At 41.3% G+C, this 17,274-nt stretch overlaps 1 protein-coding gene across 1 annotated transcript in view; it reads right to left on the bottom strand.

Annotated features, from left to right (window-relative positions):
• The window catches only part of SLC9A4 (solute carrier family 9 member A4), a 66,194-nt gene that overhangs the window by 24,091 nt on the left and 24,829 nt on the right, over positions 1-17,274 (bottom strand). Inside the window, exons 3-7 of the mRNA XM_060609737.3 lie at positions 8,852-9,111; positions 7,458-7,675; positions 4,296-4,498; positions 3,598-3,684; positions 264-334 (exon numbers count right to left, since the gene is read on the bottom strand). Coding sequence (XP_060465720.3) covers positions 264-334; positions 3,598-3,684; positions 4,296-4,498; positions 7,458-7,675; positions 8,852-9,111 — 839 coding nt within the window. The remainder of the gene's footprint in view (positions 1-263; positions 335-3,597; positions 3,685-4,295; positions 4,499-7,457; positions 7,676-8,851; positions 9,112-17,274) is intronic.

The following is a 17,274-nucleotide window of genomic DNA, read 5'->3' as shown; positions in this document are numbered from 1 at the left end:
AAAGTTGTTCTCTAGTCTAGTTCTGACGCAGCCTCGGCTAAGTCAGCAGCCCCTTCCCCCTGAGCGCTCTCCTTTTTACAGGCTGGGCATTCCCAGTGCTCCCACCTGCCCCTTCTGTGCCACGGCTCCCAGGCCCTTCATATTCTTGGTCCTGTTCCTCTGGATTCTTTCTAGTCAACTGCTCAGTTTTCAGTGTAACGTTTTGAGGTTCCCCAGGCCACAAATAATCCTTCCTAAGTCAGCGAAACTGTCGGCCTCCTTACTTGTCTCTCACTTGGTAGTGGCTCCAGTGCCCACACACATCTTCAATTCCAGCTTTCAGGTGATCCATCAGCTGCCAAGCCAAATACAGGAAAATGATTGCTAGTGAAACGTTAACCCTAAAAGACACACAAGGAAAGCTAATACACTTCAGAAAACAAAGGAGGCTTTAATTTCCTGGAGTGTAGCCTCTTTTCTATCACCCCATTCATGTAACTGAAACTTATAGTGCCTTCCATCATAATTCAACTGAGTTTCAGGATTCACAGATCCCGTCGATAAGCTCCTTAATAATGTGCCTAACTTTCAATGAAAACAGGATACCTGCTATTTTCTTTGAATAATATTTTTCTAGAATGATTTAGAAAATGTCTCATTACTGAAATCACATGAATGTCATAACTAATTGTTCCTTTTAATTTCACCGCATTGTCAGTATCCAACTTATAGTTTCTGAAAATATAATTCTACAGATATCTTATAATAATAAAAATAATAATAATAATATATAACAACAAAATTTATCTATCTGCCTCATTTTTACCTGGTTATTTTGTCTCAGTATTTATATTTCACCATGCAAGCCAATTGTACTAAATTTGCTTTACCCAAATTGCTTATAGGAATTTCATAAAAAAACGATAATCTCTTCAAAACTTATGAATTAGTCTTTATAATTTAAATTTGCAATCAATGAAATTTATGCTGACTTCTAAAATTTGTTTTGCAAAGTACATTAAAATACTAAATTAATTCTGAAATACTTAATTGATGTATTCTCAACCAATAATTGTAACTTTATTTGAGAAAAAATAAGAAAAGAGGGAATATCTATGTTCTATTGTCTTAGGTATACTATTTAATTTCTAAAAATAACGAACAGAGGGGATAAAGACAGAAACAAAAATCCTCAATCAAGTTAAATCATTTCTTATTTTAGAACAAACTCACTCCCTATCCCTTCTGTCGAGTATTTTCAAATGGTCTTGAAAATTTTGGGTTTAGATTTGGATGACTTTGGCCATAAAATTCAGGGCTGATTTTGAAAGGCTTCATCAGTTTCTCCAGCATTAGAACCATGAACTTTCAGGGATAAAAGAAACCTAAAGATTATCTGGGTCAATAATCCCCTAAAAGCCTGAATCTCCTTTCAGCAGCTATGCCAAGCGTTCCCAGTCATTGTTTGTACACATCCATTTCACCTTTGGGTCCGCCATAGCTATTTCCAGAATGCTCTTCATTAACTGAGCTGAAGTCTCTTTCCTTCTGTCTTCCATGTATTCGCTCTCATTTTTATTCCCTGGAGCCATACAAAATGGCATCCCTCCAACAGTGTGTTGAACTTAAACCGACAGGTAGAAGCCATGCCCAACTTCATTTTCATCTTTGTCAGGGTTGAATGTTTTCACTGAAAACTGCCACTAGGCTGTTCCTGCAGAAGTAGTAGAAGCCTTTACCCTTTCGTAATTAAAAATTCCGAAAGAGCAGAGGATCCCATATTCCATTGGAACAATTATTTCAGAAGTACATAGGACAATTCATAATATTAGTCACCATGATAGTTTTTTGAGGTGTCACTTTGGCAAGGCTTGTCCCCAAGTATTATTAACAGTAATCTAGATGTTGGTGTAACAATATTTAGTAGATATGATTAAAGTCCATAATCAGTTATCTAAAAATGAGGAAAACTATCCTAGATGATCTGGGTGGGTCTAATTTGCTCAGTTATAAGGCCTGAAGAGTAGAGCTGAAGCTTCTCCGATAAAGAACAGTCACAACTTCATAGCAGTTGTGGCTCATGCCTGAGAGTTCTGGTCTACCCTCCTTGAAGGCTTGTCCTACAGATTCTGGACTTGCTTAGTGAGCCAATTCCTTACAACAAAGCTCTTAACATCTATATCTATATCTATATCTATATCTATATCTATATCTATATCTATATGTGTATGTATATTGATATCTATATCTATATAATCTATCTACATCTACATGTATGTGTATATGTATATGTATATGTATATGTATATGTATATGTATATGTATATCTATATCTATATCTATATCTATATCTATATCCATATCTATCTCCTACTGGTTTTGCTTCCCTGTTGAACCCGGACAGAAACACTGCTAACTTGGACAAAAAGGGACAGAGAAAAGACAAAATGAAAGGGGATGGTTGGACCCCAACATTCTGCAGGCAAGAAACAAGCTGATCAAAGGAATGAGCTAAAAACATAGGCTATAGGTTATAGGGTGGAAGCTGAGAACCCAAAGAGTAGAACCCAGATTGGACTTCTAATCTGGTGGAACAGAGGTTGTTCCTAGCCCTTGAAACCAAGTGGACTTAGAAATTTGGATATGAATCCTTTTTCCCTTTAATTTCCCCTTTTTTTTGAAAAGGAATATCTATAACCATTACCCTGTGAGTGCTCAACCAGTGTATTTTGGGAGCAGACAACTTGTTTCTCGAGTTCCACAGGTTTGGCATTAAAGAGGAGCTGTGCTTCCGGATGGATTATACCCAGAGGTTCACTCCTCTTCCCTCATTTAGATGACCGGGATGCTGAGATTTGGGGCTTTTGAACTGATAAAATTTAGATGAGATTGTGGCCTTTGAATTGACACTATAATGGGTTGAGACTTTGGGGATGTCAGGATAGAGTTCATGTATTTTGCATGTGGAATAGATGTGAATCTTTGAGGGGCAGCAGGTGTGATAGGCAGAATAATGGTTCCCAAAGATGTCCATGTTCTAATCCCCAGAACCTGTGAATATGTTAGTTTATATGCAAAGAAAAATTAAGATAGTAGGTGGATTAAGGGTTGCTAACCTTAAGACAGAAAGAATATCCTAAATTATCCACATGGGCCTAATATAATCATAAAGGTCTTTAATGTGGGCATGGAAGGCAGAAAAGTCAGTATCAGAGTGATGCAGCATGAGAAAAGACCTGACCGGCCATTGCTAGCTTTGAAGATGGAAGGAGTCCACGAACCAAGGAATGCTAGAAGCCTCTAGAAGCTGGAAGATGCAAGAAAACAGATTCTTGCCTAGGACCTCCAGAAAGACATGCAGCCCTGCAACATCTTGATTTTAGCCTACTGAGACCATTTTGAACTTGTGATCTCCAGAACTATAATAACTTTGTGGGGTTTTTTTAAGCCACTAAATTTATGGTAATTTCCTACAGCAGCAATCAGAAACTAGCACAAGCAAGGAAAGAGGCTATGTTCAGTGACATGGACACAACACTGCACCAAAGGTCTAGATTACTCCTACCAGTGGCAAAGGAAAATATCCTATTAAGTTGCTAATTATGATAGAAAACTTACGCGAATATGAAGCTCTTCGTTGATGGATTCTTTTTTATTGGTCTTTTTAACATCCAGGTACCTGACCAGTGGCCCAATTGTAATTCCCTAGATCACAAATGGCAAAATAAACAATATTATTGTAGTGAAGATTCTCATTAAAGAGAGCAAATCTATTAGCAAAACTATTAGAGCTTCTAATGTTCATATCTTTGTTTTGTACTACCTGCTACTAGATAAATGCTCTACTGTTTACTTTAATTCTTATTTAATTAGTTCTGATTTAATTTTTTTCAATGAAGCAATGAAAAAAAGCAATGAAAATGGACATTGCTTTAAAACAGGAATTTAGTGCCATCCCTTAAAATAACTTCTCGCTAGTTTACTCCAGAGATATCTCCACCTAAAACAAAAACTTGTACTATCTAGTACTAATTGGAATCTTGTTTTCAGCAAAACACAGTAGAATGACTATCATTTGCCCATTACCCAGGAATATTTTGATTAATATGTTTTATTGATTAAAAAGAAACATATTTTAGAGGTTAAAAGATGAACAAACATGATCTAGAAATATTTAAGAATTTAGCTGGAGTAATTGAGCACATGGTGAAAAATTAGAGTGTCCCTTTTTTGGGACACTATACTATTACTATACTAATTTAATGCATAATCCTGAAAGAACCTACTTATTTCAAATATGAAAGAAGTCTACCAACCTGAATAAATACAGTAAAATATATAACTACAAGAGTAGCAGTGACAAACATTTTCTTCCTAGGAAAAAGAGACAGAGGCAGCAAAAATGCAAGTGAAAAACTTCCAGCTCCTCGGACACCACTGTAGAAAATTATGCACTGGTCCTTGATGGAGAAGGGGAAAGTCCGAAACTGGTTACTGACATAGAAGAGAGCAAATACGCCTAGAAAGGGAGAAATATATATTAGAGCAGAAGGTTATGAATACGTAGATATTCAGTACTAGGGAACCCAAGTTTTGCGCGTGCGCCCACAAAACAAGGCAACCTAATTCCATCATACCCATGACTGTCCATCCCAAACAGAATATCTTACAAAAGTTTTCACTTTTTGAGTAGTTGTGAACAATAGTGCTTCAGATTGTTACTTTCCTACCTTGTGTGTGTGTGTGTGTGTGTGTGTGTGTGTGTGTGTGTGTGTTTAACGAAATAAAATCTTGATACTTTCTCATATAAGAAATATGATATATTTTCTAATCTATACTCATAGCTTTTGCTCTGCCTTTCAAAACTAGGTAAAGCAAGGGTATTGCTTTGGGGACAGAAACATTTTTATCATCTCGTGTTCTCAATGAGTAACCAAAGGAGGTGTATAATTTTAAACATAAGAGGACTCTCTTAGTGATTGTGGTCTCTTCCGGGGTAAGCAAAACTTTTGTGGTTGGTTTGGTTCTTCCTGAGGTTCAGTGCAAACAAGAAAGTTGGCAAGGGCTTAAAGGGGGGTTCTTACTGTCATTAAGTGGAAGGTGGAGGATGGCAGAGCTTGTTTAAAACACAGAGGTGTTTTCTACCACACTGACTTTCCATCCCCTTGTGGCCACATGTCCTAGCTTACCACCAACACAGTGCTTCCTGGTGGGAAAGGTCCCTTCACTAAAGCTCTGGCTAAAGAGGAGGTTTTACTGTGGAACAAAGCTCTCGGTATCCTCCCATGACTTCTAATCACACATGCCTCACAGCAAGCAAAACTTTTTGAATTTTTTTAAAAAATTCATTTATTATTTGAGAGAGAGAATGAGCAAGGGAAGGGCTGGGGCAGGGGCGAAGGGGAGAGAGAGAGAATCCCAAGCAGCCTCCTTGCTGTCAGCATGGAGCCCAACAGGGGCTCAATCTCACGAACCCTGAGATCATGACCAGAGCCGAAATCAAGAGTCAGACGCTTAAGTGACTGAGCCACCCAGGTGCCCCACAGCAAGCAACCTGTGATACCCAGCACATGGACAGTGTGAGAGACAGTAGAATTTAACATCTTTCACTGTGTTTTGTTTGTCCGGGCTCCTCCACAGACTTACTAGTCATGTGACCTTGGCTAAGGTTCTTATCTTTTGATGTGCTGAGTCTCTTTATCTGCTCAATGGAGGTAATGGTAGTATTCCTCTCAGAAGATAGATGGAAGATTTAGATAAATTTACTATCTATAAACCATAGAAAACAGGGACTTACAATGTTATAAGCCTTCCTGAGTGTGAACTACTATTAGCCACAAGGAGTCAGGCTGGGATGCTGGGAGGGGGAACTAGGTTCTGACAGCTGGCTTTGTCCCTCACTATGTCATGGCCAAGTCAGCCATTCTCTCGATGACTCTTCCACCAGCTAGAACATGAAGGAATTGGGTTGGATTGTCACCAAAGGCCAACAATATTGAGGTATCCATAATATTAACACTCTCTCAGATGGTTTATATTCCTGTAGGCTGGGCTGAAGCTTGGTGGTGTTACTTCTCTTGACATTAGAGAGTATTAGAGTATTAGAACTGAAGGGAACTCAAGAAATTTGTTCATGCCTACCATTTTGTGGCTGAGGAGGAAGATTTGGAGCAGTTAAGTCCATCCAAGGTAAAATAGCTAGTTAGTAACAGTGCCATGATTTGATTTGAAATTATAAGTTTACCTAATTACATAACATAGTTTTCTTAATTCTTTCTCCCCTGGCACCCTAACAGGCATATATATTCAGAGTAAGTTTTATGACTATTTTAATATTTCTGCATTCTTGTTATTCTTTCCTAGATTCTAAAACCCACTTGGGATTAATTTAAAATTGATATGTCCAAGGTAAGTTCTCAGTCATTTCCCATAATTTATCTTTCATTATAATTGGTTTGAAAATGTTAGTCAAAGTCAATTAAGAAAATGCTTCAAATCCTGGTCAAAATCATTTTAAAATCAAACTGCTTCTAATCAAAAGGCAGCACATATAATGTGGTCCCGTACTTAATGTTCTTGCTAGCCCCAGAAACATGAATGTTCAAGGTAAATAAGTAGCCTTTGGTCAAGATATCTCATTTTGGGGGGTACCTGGGTGGCTCAGTTGGTTAAGCATCTCATTTTGGCTCAGGTCATTATCTCACAGGTGGTGAGTTCGAGCCCCACATCACGCTCCACACTGACAGCACAGAGACTGCTTGGGATTCTCTCCCTCCCCCTTTTTCTCTGCCTCTCCCCACTCATGCTTTCTTTCTCTCTCAAAATAAATAAATAAACTTAAAAAAAAGATATCTCATTTTTTAAAATTAGGCATATTTCATAGGGGTGATGCCAGTTACATGATAGAGTTGCCTTCATTAGTTAAAGTAAGCACTTTTAAAAATAAAGATTTACTTTCTGATCCTTGCGTTTTTCTACATCAAACACAACCTTCAACCAAAACCACGTGTATTATTTAGAGGAATGTTTCCTAACAGTACCTGCCTTCCATAAAATATACTTAGTGAGATCTCACTTTTCCTGTAATAAAAGTGTAAATGCTCACAGTTTATAATCTATATCTGATTGAAGGTGCAAGAGGGGAAAATTGACAAAGCGGTGAAGAGCAAGGGAGAAATTCTTTGAGTTATATTTAAACGTGTAGATGCGAAAGTTCTCTCCTCAAATAAGCAAGAAAAACAAACTCCTTGCTCCAGCCTTGCTGCAGTGCACAACCTTATCAGCCACTAATTGCTCTAAACTGATTGAGGGAGCAAACAGACACCATTCCAGGTCCCTACAAGGTGCCTATACTCCCTTAACCAGTAAAACCAGTTCGCTTCACCTCACTCCTTAGGCCATTACACTGCATAAAGGAAGAAGAGAAATAAACAAAAAGCAGCAGGCAGGAGCCCCTTGGGGGCCCTACTGCCTCTTACTAATGGCTCTCCAGATCTGGCAGAAGACCAGGGTGAAACAGATGAAGGCCCAGTTCCATTCGTGGTTCTTTCCAACGGTGGATACGCCCATGAAGATGAAGATCAGGGTCTCGCTGACGCTGCTCAGCATCTTCATGAAATACTTGATGGTCGTGTAGGACGTCTGAGACACATTTTCCTCTACATACTTCTTCATTGTTACCGCGCAGGCCGTGATCCTGCAGAAGGAGCAGAATCTTAGGAGGAGCCACAAGATTTTGCCCCTCCACAAATAACTCCCTATTGGTAATGCCACAGATACACTCTTCCCGTTTTTACCCAGAGAAAGCATCTTCTCCATTCCCCTTTCTGGGTGCATTTTCCCCATGGGGTTTTCTTTCCTACTCTTCTCCCTCCCCAAGGGGCTTGCGCCAGTGGAGGGTGTTGGGGAAGGTGGGCGTGGCACGACTTCCTCACAAGAACACGGCATCAACCATGCACCAACCCGAAGCAGAACTGTTTCTGGTATAAGAAATGATCCAGCGAGGCTCTCGTTTCCTCCACCTGAGCAACGTTTCTTACAAGAATTTAATGAGAAATTTTTCATTTAAAATGTTTTTGTTCTAGAGCCACTAAGAAGTCCGGGGTGGGCGGCAGTTGGGGGCGGGAGAGGAGATACAACTTTGCCTTGTCTAAGTAGTAGGTGAGACAATAGTGAATCTAGATTTTACACTATTATATTTAATTAAAATAGATATTTCTATACAATAAAATTAAATATTTCTGCCTGAGTAGCTGGGTATGAGGATAATGCCATAGAGAAAACAACATGACCAGATATGGCGAGCCAAGTTAAGAAGCCTCATTCCGAGATCTATGAAAGGATAAACATTTACAAATATTTTCATTAGGAAAAAGAAATCTGGACTTCTGGTCTTATCCCATCTACCTAGTTTCATTCCACACTGATAAGTCCTGGAGCTGTGGTGTGATTTAAGGGAAATAGCAGAAGGCAGAGCTCAGGAATGACAGTCCTTCATGGCATGCTTCCCTCTACCCTTTAAAATAATGAATTTTTCAAGGAAAAAAAAAAAGAACTATTGAAATAAGACTTTAACCTTGAACTTCTAGTTCTTCCCTGGATCAGCTCTTCTGAGCCTTTGAAATTGACCTTATAATTGCCATGCTCTGCTATGCTAAGGTAATTCAGGAAAAGAGCAAGTACAAATGCTCAGAGAACATATTTGTTTGGCAAAGGACCTGAATCCGATTGTACAAAAGCTAAAAAAGCCTGAATCCAGCAATACCTTTAAGGATTGGTGCCCAAAGCCCTGCCTTTTCAGATGCAAGTGCACACAATGTGGTCCTAAATTCTCTTTTATTGCTGTGAGAGTTGGTCCTTGGTTTATACTCACGCCAGGATGCCAGAGAGGTAGAGTGTCTCGGCGGCTAAGTAAGACAGGTAGCTGAACATGAAGACGATGAGTGGTTCGATTGCAGAGATATTCTGAGTGAAACGTGTGATAAACGCAGAAATGAACCCAAAAATGACGCCAAAAAAGACTCCCCCAACCCCCACAATAACGAATCGGGCACATCCAGCCAAAATGTCGACAGGCTCAATGTCTTCAAATTTATGCATCTTTGTGAAGGCAATTAATATATTGTATAAGACCTAGCCAAAAAGAAAATTAAAGAAAAGAAACAAATTAGAAATGAGAAATACTTGACACAGATTCTTAACTTCGTGTCTACTTAAATAACACATAGCAATGAGTTACACAGCCATGAATATCAACAGGGCTAAAATCTAACTTTTAAATGTATTCCAAATAATTTAAATGTATTCGGTGACACTGGATAATTGTCTAACACAGCTTTCAATCACTGAACACCCACTCTGTGCCAGTCTCTTCACTCAACCTCTGTGTTAGTTACCAGTTTATTCCCTCCCCGCTCCGAGGGCACCTTTCTATACGGGCTCTGTTACAAACAATGGAATTCCTTCAGCAAAATTTCTTTCTCCTTTCAAGAGAGCACCATGTCACAGGTTTCTCAGTAGAGGGCGCTGAAGGGACCCTGCGGGAGGTAGGAGCTTCCAGCAACTTCCGGTTGGAGGGGCAAGAGTCCGTCATGTGACTGGGAGGACTTCCTGTGGGTCCTGTGGGGGCCAAAGGGCATGGAAGCGGTTCCTCTGTCATCTTACACCGCTGGCTGAAGACAATCTGGCTTGGCCCTCCTGCGGCATGGCTGTGGTCACGGGTCCGTGTGAGCAGCCCTCTGTCTGTAAACCCTCTCCTGGACCCCTGTCCACACAGCCTGCTCCTCTGATCTCCCTGTGCCCCGGCCTGAGCCCAGCTTGCACTGCATGCCGTGCGCCACCCACTGCTGATGCCTGCTCCCTGCCTGCCCTCCTGATGGTGACTTGTTGTTTGCCCAGCAGCTCCATACCACCTCCTCTGGCGAAACCAGCCAGCTTCTCTGCTGCCCAGTGGCCCATCCACACCTTCCCCGGTGAGAACTGAACCCCTTCCGAGTCTGTCCTTCTTTAGGGAAGCCATCCCTCAGTCCTAGCATGCCAGGGAGCATCCCCTTATATCTTACAGCTATTCCTTTATTAGCGTTAACATGTTGATATTAAAATCTCTGTTTAACCTACTGTGTGGTTTCTATTTCTCAGTCGGGCCTCACCTGCTACACTTTCCATACATGGCGTCTCACTGAATCCTCCAAAGGACTTGAGCCCCCATGTGATACACGCTTCCAATTTGCCTGTTAGGTCTCTACTCACGTCAACACTTATTTGAAATTACAGTGATCTAGGGATCACTAATTCATGTACTTGACAGCCCAGAAGTTAGACTGAGCTTCTGAAAAGAGGCAGCTGCCACACAGTTAATGAGACACACAGAACAGGTAAAGTAAGATCTCTGCAGAAAACGAAGGCCTTTGAGACTATCAGGCCCTGAAGAGTCCTGATAAACCATAGCACCTACCTATACTAGAAAAAAAAAAAAAAAAAAAAAAAAAAAAAAAAATATATATATATATATATATATATATATATATCAGAGCAGAATCTATAACTCAAGGAAACAGGGTCAGTGATTATATTCTGTGTGCAGAATCACAGGAGTGGGCAGTCCCTCAGGCTATATCCCATTCATTTCCCCAGCTCACACTCTGTTCTTGCCTGACTTCTGGAATGATCCCCCACTCTGCAAATTGCAAGACTTGCCCAAGCCTGTGCCTTCCGCTTCACTCTGACCTGTCCATCCCCCCAGTTGGTCTTGGTCTGTCCTTACTGAAACACTCAGTGTCCTTCAAGGTTCCCCGACAGCTTTTGTATTCTGGCTTTGGCTTCACCCACAGGGCTTACCAGAACTCCTGGCTGCTTTGTGTACACGCTGACCCCCTGCCCGTGGTCTTCAATCTGCCGTTCCTTCCCCAGCCCTTTTCCCAGTCCCGGCCCTTCCAGGTCTGCTTTGCCCCCCACCCCAGTGACATCACCTTTATGATAAAAGATTGTTGTTATCTGACAGAGATGGGCAATGAAGAAGCCTAGGCTGGCTTCTTGTTAGGTTCACAATCATAAACCATCAAGGTATATTTAAAGCAAAGCCCCATTTCATCTTATTTGCATTTTTTTTTCTAAGGAGTGCCTCACATTTGTTTGAGTGAGGTCATTCTCCTGTAGCAGAAACAGAACGAGCGGCTGGACTATAATGAGTATCTCTGTCCATGGGCACCCTAGGGTCACCATGTAAACTGTTAATACATTTCGTTGTCCATTTCTGTGTGGAGATAAAACATCTTATCCAGATTTACTTGATGGTATATGTCAATTATATCTCAATAAAGTTGGAAGGAGAAAGAAAAAAAAATGGGATTGACAAACAGGTTTTTTTTAATTTTTTTTTTTTTAACGTTTATTTATTTTTGAGAGAGAGAGAGACAGAGCATGAACAGGGGAGGGGCAGAGAGAGAGGGAGACACAGAAGCTGAAACAGGCTCCAGGCTTTGAGCTGTCAGCCCAGAGCCTGACGCGGGGCTCAAACTCACCGACCGTGAGCTCATGACCTGAGCTGAAGTCGGATGCTTAACCGACCACGCCACCCAGGCACCCCGACAAACAGGTTTTAAATTTCGGTTGATATATCTGAAAACTTTTGCAGCAGAATTGTTTAAAAATGTGTGGCCTGTGGGGCACCTGGGTGGCTCAGTCGGTTAAGCATCCGACTCAGTTTTTGGCTCAGGTCATGATTTCACGGTTCGTGGGTTTCGGCCCTGAGTCGGGCTCTGCAATGGCAGCACAGAGCCTGCTTGGGATTCTCTCTCTCTCCTTCTTTCTCTGCCCCTCCCCTGTTTGCATACATGCTCTCTCTTTCAAAATGGTGTAGACACTATTCTTCTCTGGAGTCCAGTTGTTAACAAGTAATTTCTTCTACTTTTATACTTAAGTCTATTTCTTGAGATAAGAGGTAGGAGTTGGGGCAGGAGCCAGTGACACCTGGGGGAGGGTGGGTCCTTATGCCCATATCATGTCCTTTCCTGGCAGTGTATAAAATGTACCATTGTACTACATCTCTGAATGATGAATTGGTGTTCTTTATCTAAGAAGAGTTTAATTATTCCATTCTTTCAAGTTTTACATATTTAGCTGATTACTGCTATAACTATGGGCATTCCACAGAACACCACACAACTTGCTTATGCTGTGACCAGTACTTAAATACTGTTCTCTGGATGCTGCCCATCCCCCCTTCCAGGTCCCCTCTCCTGGCAAAAAAAAACCACACACAGGGTGCACCTCATTGGGCCAAGCATGGAGAGATTCCTTCCTACAATGATACCTCAGATCTTGCTCCCTGCCTACTTCTCTTGGAAAACCATTCCATTCTTCCTTAACCTGGTTTGGATCCTTGGGTGCCAAATATAGCTGTTCACTGGGAAAATGCTCTTGTCTGGCCCTCCTTTTTCCCTACAGAATCTCTGGACTTGAATTTCCTTTCTGAACCACAGACTGTATATTACCTTCTTTAAGATAAAAGGGTTTTGCTACAAGATATTGCAGGAGTGGTGACTTTTCACATTTAGTCTTTGTATACTAAGTTATGAAGAAGGAGAGTTAAACAGAAAAAAATCAATTCAAAAGATAATAAATGGAAAAAACCCACAAGTAGTTCTCTGTTTTTTCTGGAAATTTGTGAGTTGAAAGCTGAAAGTCATTTGTTGTTTTGGGGTTTTCCTAATAATGGGTCTTAAAATATGATGGTACTTCTGTGTATAAGGAATTCTCATGCACTCTGCCATTTTACAGCCTCCAATTTTGTTCCATTTAATCTTCCCTTAAAGATCCTTTTGGACCTTTTTTTTTTTTGACTCTTTTATACTGCCCTGATGTTACGGAAATGACAATGGGTTGTGTGGTTTCCTGTTCCTGCATGGCCCTCACAGCTGTGAGCACTTACCTTTAAATAGAAATTTCAGCCTCGACATCCTCTAGCCCTGGGAACAATAATACCTTTAATAAAGAGAATTTCAAGAAGAAAACAATATTATCCAGTACAGAATGGCTTTTGGCTTTGGAATGTGAGTTGGCAGAGAGGACAGTCCTCAAAGTAGCTCTGTCATCACTAATCCTCACATAGGGTGCTAGATATAGCACTAATGCACTTTGTTGAATGGGGACAAGGGACACGAGGAGGGTGTGCAGTGTCCCCTCTGCTTACAGGTTCACAGGCACCTTCCCTTCCCAGTACAGCTTTGACACATCCCCCCGAGTAAGAGTTTCCTAGAGTGGCTGCCCCAAAATACCACAAGCTTGGATGGCTTCCATCAACAGAAACTTATTCTGTTGAATAAGATTAAGTGCGCTGGAGGCCAGAAGTCTGCCGTCAAGGTGTTGGCAGGGCCACACTCCTTGTCAAGGCTCTAGGAGAGGATATGTCTTTGCTTCTTCTTGGTTTCTGGTGGGTTGTTGGCAAGCCTCGGTGTTCCTTGACTTGTGGACACTCCATTCCAGTCTCTGCCATTGTCTACCTATGGCCTTCCCTTCTCCTCCACGCCTTCACATTGTCTTCTTACAAAGAGACTAGTCACTGGACTTAGGGCCTCCCTTAGCCCAGTGTAGCTCATCTTTACTAATTGTATCTGCAAAGAACTATTTCCAGATAAGATCCCATCTTGGGATTCTGGGTGGAACATGAATTTTGGGGGGGGCACTATTCAATCCAGTACAGCTTCTATAAGCAAAATGACCTTCCAATGAAATTAACTTGTATTATGGACTAGCAGATTTTCATTGTAAATCTCTCAGGGCACAACTTCATTTTGAATTTCATGAAGTCCTAATCTGTGGCCTGTCCTCTCTTGATCCACTCTATTTCTTTAGAGAGCTTAGGGCACACGTTTTCAGGGTCTGGATTAGTTCCTGCCTTTTAATGTAATTAGTGGCCAGTAACCTACAAGCTTGCTTAGATATTGGAGTGTGGGCAGAAGATTATAAATAGGCTTGCTTCCTCTCCCAAAGAGATGCTTCTAGTGTATCATCTGCTAGAAGAGAAGAAGATGGGGAAGGTGAAAGAGAAGAAGCAAAAAGCTTGGTGCAAATTGGCTTAAGCGAGGACAAACATACTCACCACGAGCCCTGTACATCTCTGCAATTAGGAAAGGAATTGCCTTAAAAAGAGAGAGGGAGAGTCTTGCTCAAATTTCAAACCAGATTTGCTTAAGAATATGCATGCTGCTGGGGCACCTGGGTAGTGCAGTCAGTTAAGCATCTGACTCTTGATCTCAGCTCAGGTCATGATCTCGAGGTTTGTTAGTTCAAGCCTCACATCAGGCTCTGCACTGATGGTGCAGAGCCTACTTGGGGTTCTGTCTCTCTTTCTCTCTGCCCCTCCCCCACTTGTGCATGTGCACTTTCCCTCTCTCTGTCTGAAAATAAATAAATAAACTTAAAAAAAAAAGAATATGCATGCTGATGTGCAGAAATTTTAGAAAATATAAAAGTTCAGAGGAAAATCCCCACAAACCCAGTCCTTCCTAGAGAAAGCCACTCTAAATATTACATATAGATATTATAGAGTATATGTAAATATATTTATAAATACATATGTAAATGTGTAACATTATATAAACACACATGTATATATCCTTTCTAATCCTGCTTGTCTGTCTGCCTGTCTATCTATCTATCTATCATCTGTCTATCCATCCAACCATCTGTCCATCCATCCATCCATCCATCCATCCATCGTCTATCTATCTGCCTGGCATCTACCATCTACTTCTCTATTTTGGGCAGTCAGGACCCCTCAGGTGTCGGACTTCAGGGAATGAAACTGAGCAGCCAGCCACTGTACCTTGATTTCCCCTGCTGCCCTTAGCCAAGGACCTGGCGTGGCAGGGCACTGTGGCAGACCTAATCTTGGAAGGTGCAGGATTCCTCTGATGGGTGTTCTTAGCCCTGAAGACTCCCACTGGGCTTGATAAACTCTCTCAGAAATACAGTCAGACATTCCCACCCAGTTTCCTGGGGTCATTCTGCACGGTGGTCTGAGGCTCCCTGTCTCTCCGAGCTCTGTCCCCATCTTCTCTTACGGGAGTTTCCCCTATTAATCTTTTGTGCATCTAATGCCCTTTGAATGTCCGGTACGTGGCTGACCTGGACAATATCTAGTGATCTGTTTGTGTAAGCACCATGTTTTTACCAAACAGTTATAACATTGGTCTCTTTTATTTAAGCAAAGGGAAGCCAGGTTCTAAGAAAAATCCTGGCTGAGTGAAAGAAAATTGTAACTTAAGTTCTCAAAATGCATGCAAAAGAAGCTTAGTGGTTGTATCCCAACTCAGTGGAGTTTATTTAGTCCAGCTTTACCTTCTGTTTGACCTTGGAGCAACCCACGTGCAGGTCCTAGAAGCCCTGCATGTCGCACTTTGGAGATGTGCTCACATCCCAAGAAGTGGAGCCAAGATGAGGAACCAGACATTCCACAAGGCCCCAAAAAGGCAGGTTTGAATGAGTGTTAGTGGGACTTGGGAGTTGATTTGACTCTCAAATCCAGAGGAAACACGGGGGATATGATTAAGACTCAAAGATTTGCATGTTGTTGCCACAAACAAAACTCCTCTGCATAGCTCTCCAGGTTATAAGTAGCTACCCAGTCTGTTGCAAGGGTCTGGGAAAGTCAGTTGGGCCAGCCCTGTCTCTGGACACCAGTATGCCCTGCCAGAAAGATGCCATGGTAGTTTCAGAAGCTAAAGTAGTACATATAATTTAAGAAGACTACATTTACAGACACAATCCATATGACTACATGAAAAACAATTCTTATCTTTCAAATTACACGGCTCTGGATGTCATTACAGTCGTAAAAGATTTTCTTTGGACTCATTTCAATCACAGTCGTGTGTGTATTTTTCACATGTTGGAGAGGAAATCTCGGCCAATGCTAAATCTCAAACATGCTCGTGGCATTCATGGAAACAAGATTAGATTTACCCTCTTCACTCAGGGTGGAGGTGCAATATTGTGATATAACAGGAAAAATACATATATATATATACACATATATATACATGTGTATATATATATATATATATATATATATATATATATATATATGTTTTTGTCCCCAGTACTTGGTACAGAATTCCTAAAAAATCTTGTCATTTTCTGAGTGAGCCGAACATCCTTTGTTTTTCATAGTGGACCATTTTCAATGACAGCTGAGTTTATGCTAATGAAGTAACTCTTGCCTGGGTCCCAGATAGGTTCTGGAGGTGGACTGGTTGCCAGAAGAACCAAGCAAGTGTTTAGAAGGCTGTACCTTTCATCCCCACCCCATGACTTACAGGGAGAGGAGAGGGGTTAGTGATTGAGTTCAATAACCAAAGGCCAGTGATTTAATCAACCACGCCTATGTAACGGAACCTCCGGAAAACCCTAAACACCCAGGGTGAGAAAGCGTCCAGGTGGGTCCTGGGAGGGTGGCATGCCTGGAGAGGACATGGAAGCCCTGCACCCCTCCCCCCATGCTTTGCTCTCTGTCTCTCTTCCATTTGGCTCTCCCTGAGTTACATCCCTTATAATGAACTGGTAACCAAACAAACTGCTTTCTTGAGTTCTGTGAGCTATTCTAGCAAATTACCAAACCTGAGGAGAGGGTTGTGGGAACCCCAATTTTACAGCCAGTCAGTCAGAAGTATGGGTGGCCCAGACTTGCAATTGATGTCTGTAATGGGGACAGATATCAATTAGGGGACCATTGTATGGGACTGAGCCCTTAACCTGTAGGGTCTGTGTTAATTCAGAATTAGTGTCAGAATTGAATTAAATTGTAGAAAACCAGGTTGGTGTCTGGAGAGTTGGAGAATTGCCTGGAAGAGGGAAATGCACCCATACATTTGGTGTCAGAAACAATGTTGTAAAACGAAACAGAGAAGGTGGCTCAGGAAATGGTTCTCCTATGTTGCCTTTAAGGAGCTCACCAAACCTCCCAAGGTCATAATTATGACGACCCTTTAACAAAATACCACTGCGTAAGTTTGCAAAACCCTTTCAACACACAAAATAATGGCTAAAAGCACGAGCCCACCAACCAAGTCTTAGCAGAGATGGAGAACTATTTTCAAATGTGCTGATGTTTTTTTTTTTTTTTCTTTGTCAGATTTAATGAGGAGTAATTTATGTATGGTAAGTTTCATCTAAAATGAATATATTCTGACCATTGCATATACCTATAAAATCACCACCATGGTCAAGAAATGGAAACAATTCCACGAACCCAGAGAGGTTCTTTATTACTCTTTTGAAGTCCTTCCTTCCCTCTAT

This window comes from Panthera onca, chromosome A3, assembly GCF_046562875.1.
Source record: "Panthera onca isolate mPanOnc1 chromosome A3, mPanOnc1 haplotype 2, whole genome shotgun sequence".
NCBI classification, from domain to species: Eukaryota; Metazoa; Chordata; class Mammalia; order Carnivora; family Felidae; genus Panthera; species Panthera onca.
The sequence above is the reverse complement of the archived record's forward strand: the minus strand, read 5'-3'. Positions and strand labels throughout refer to the sequence as shown.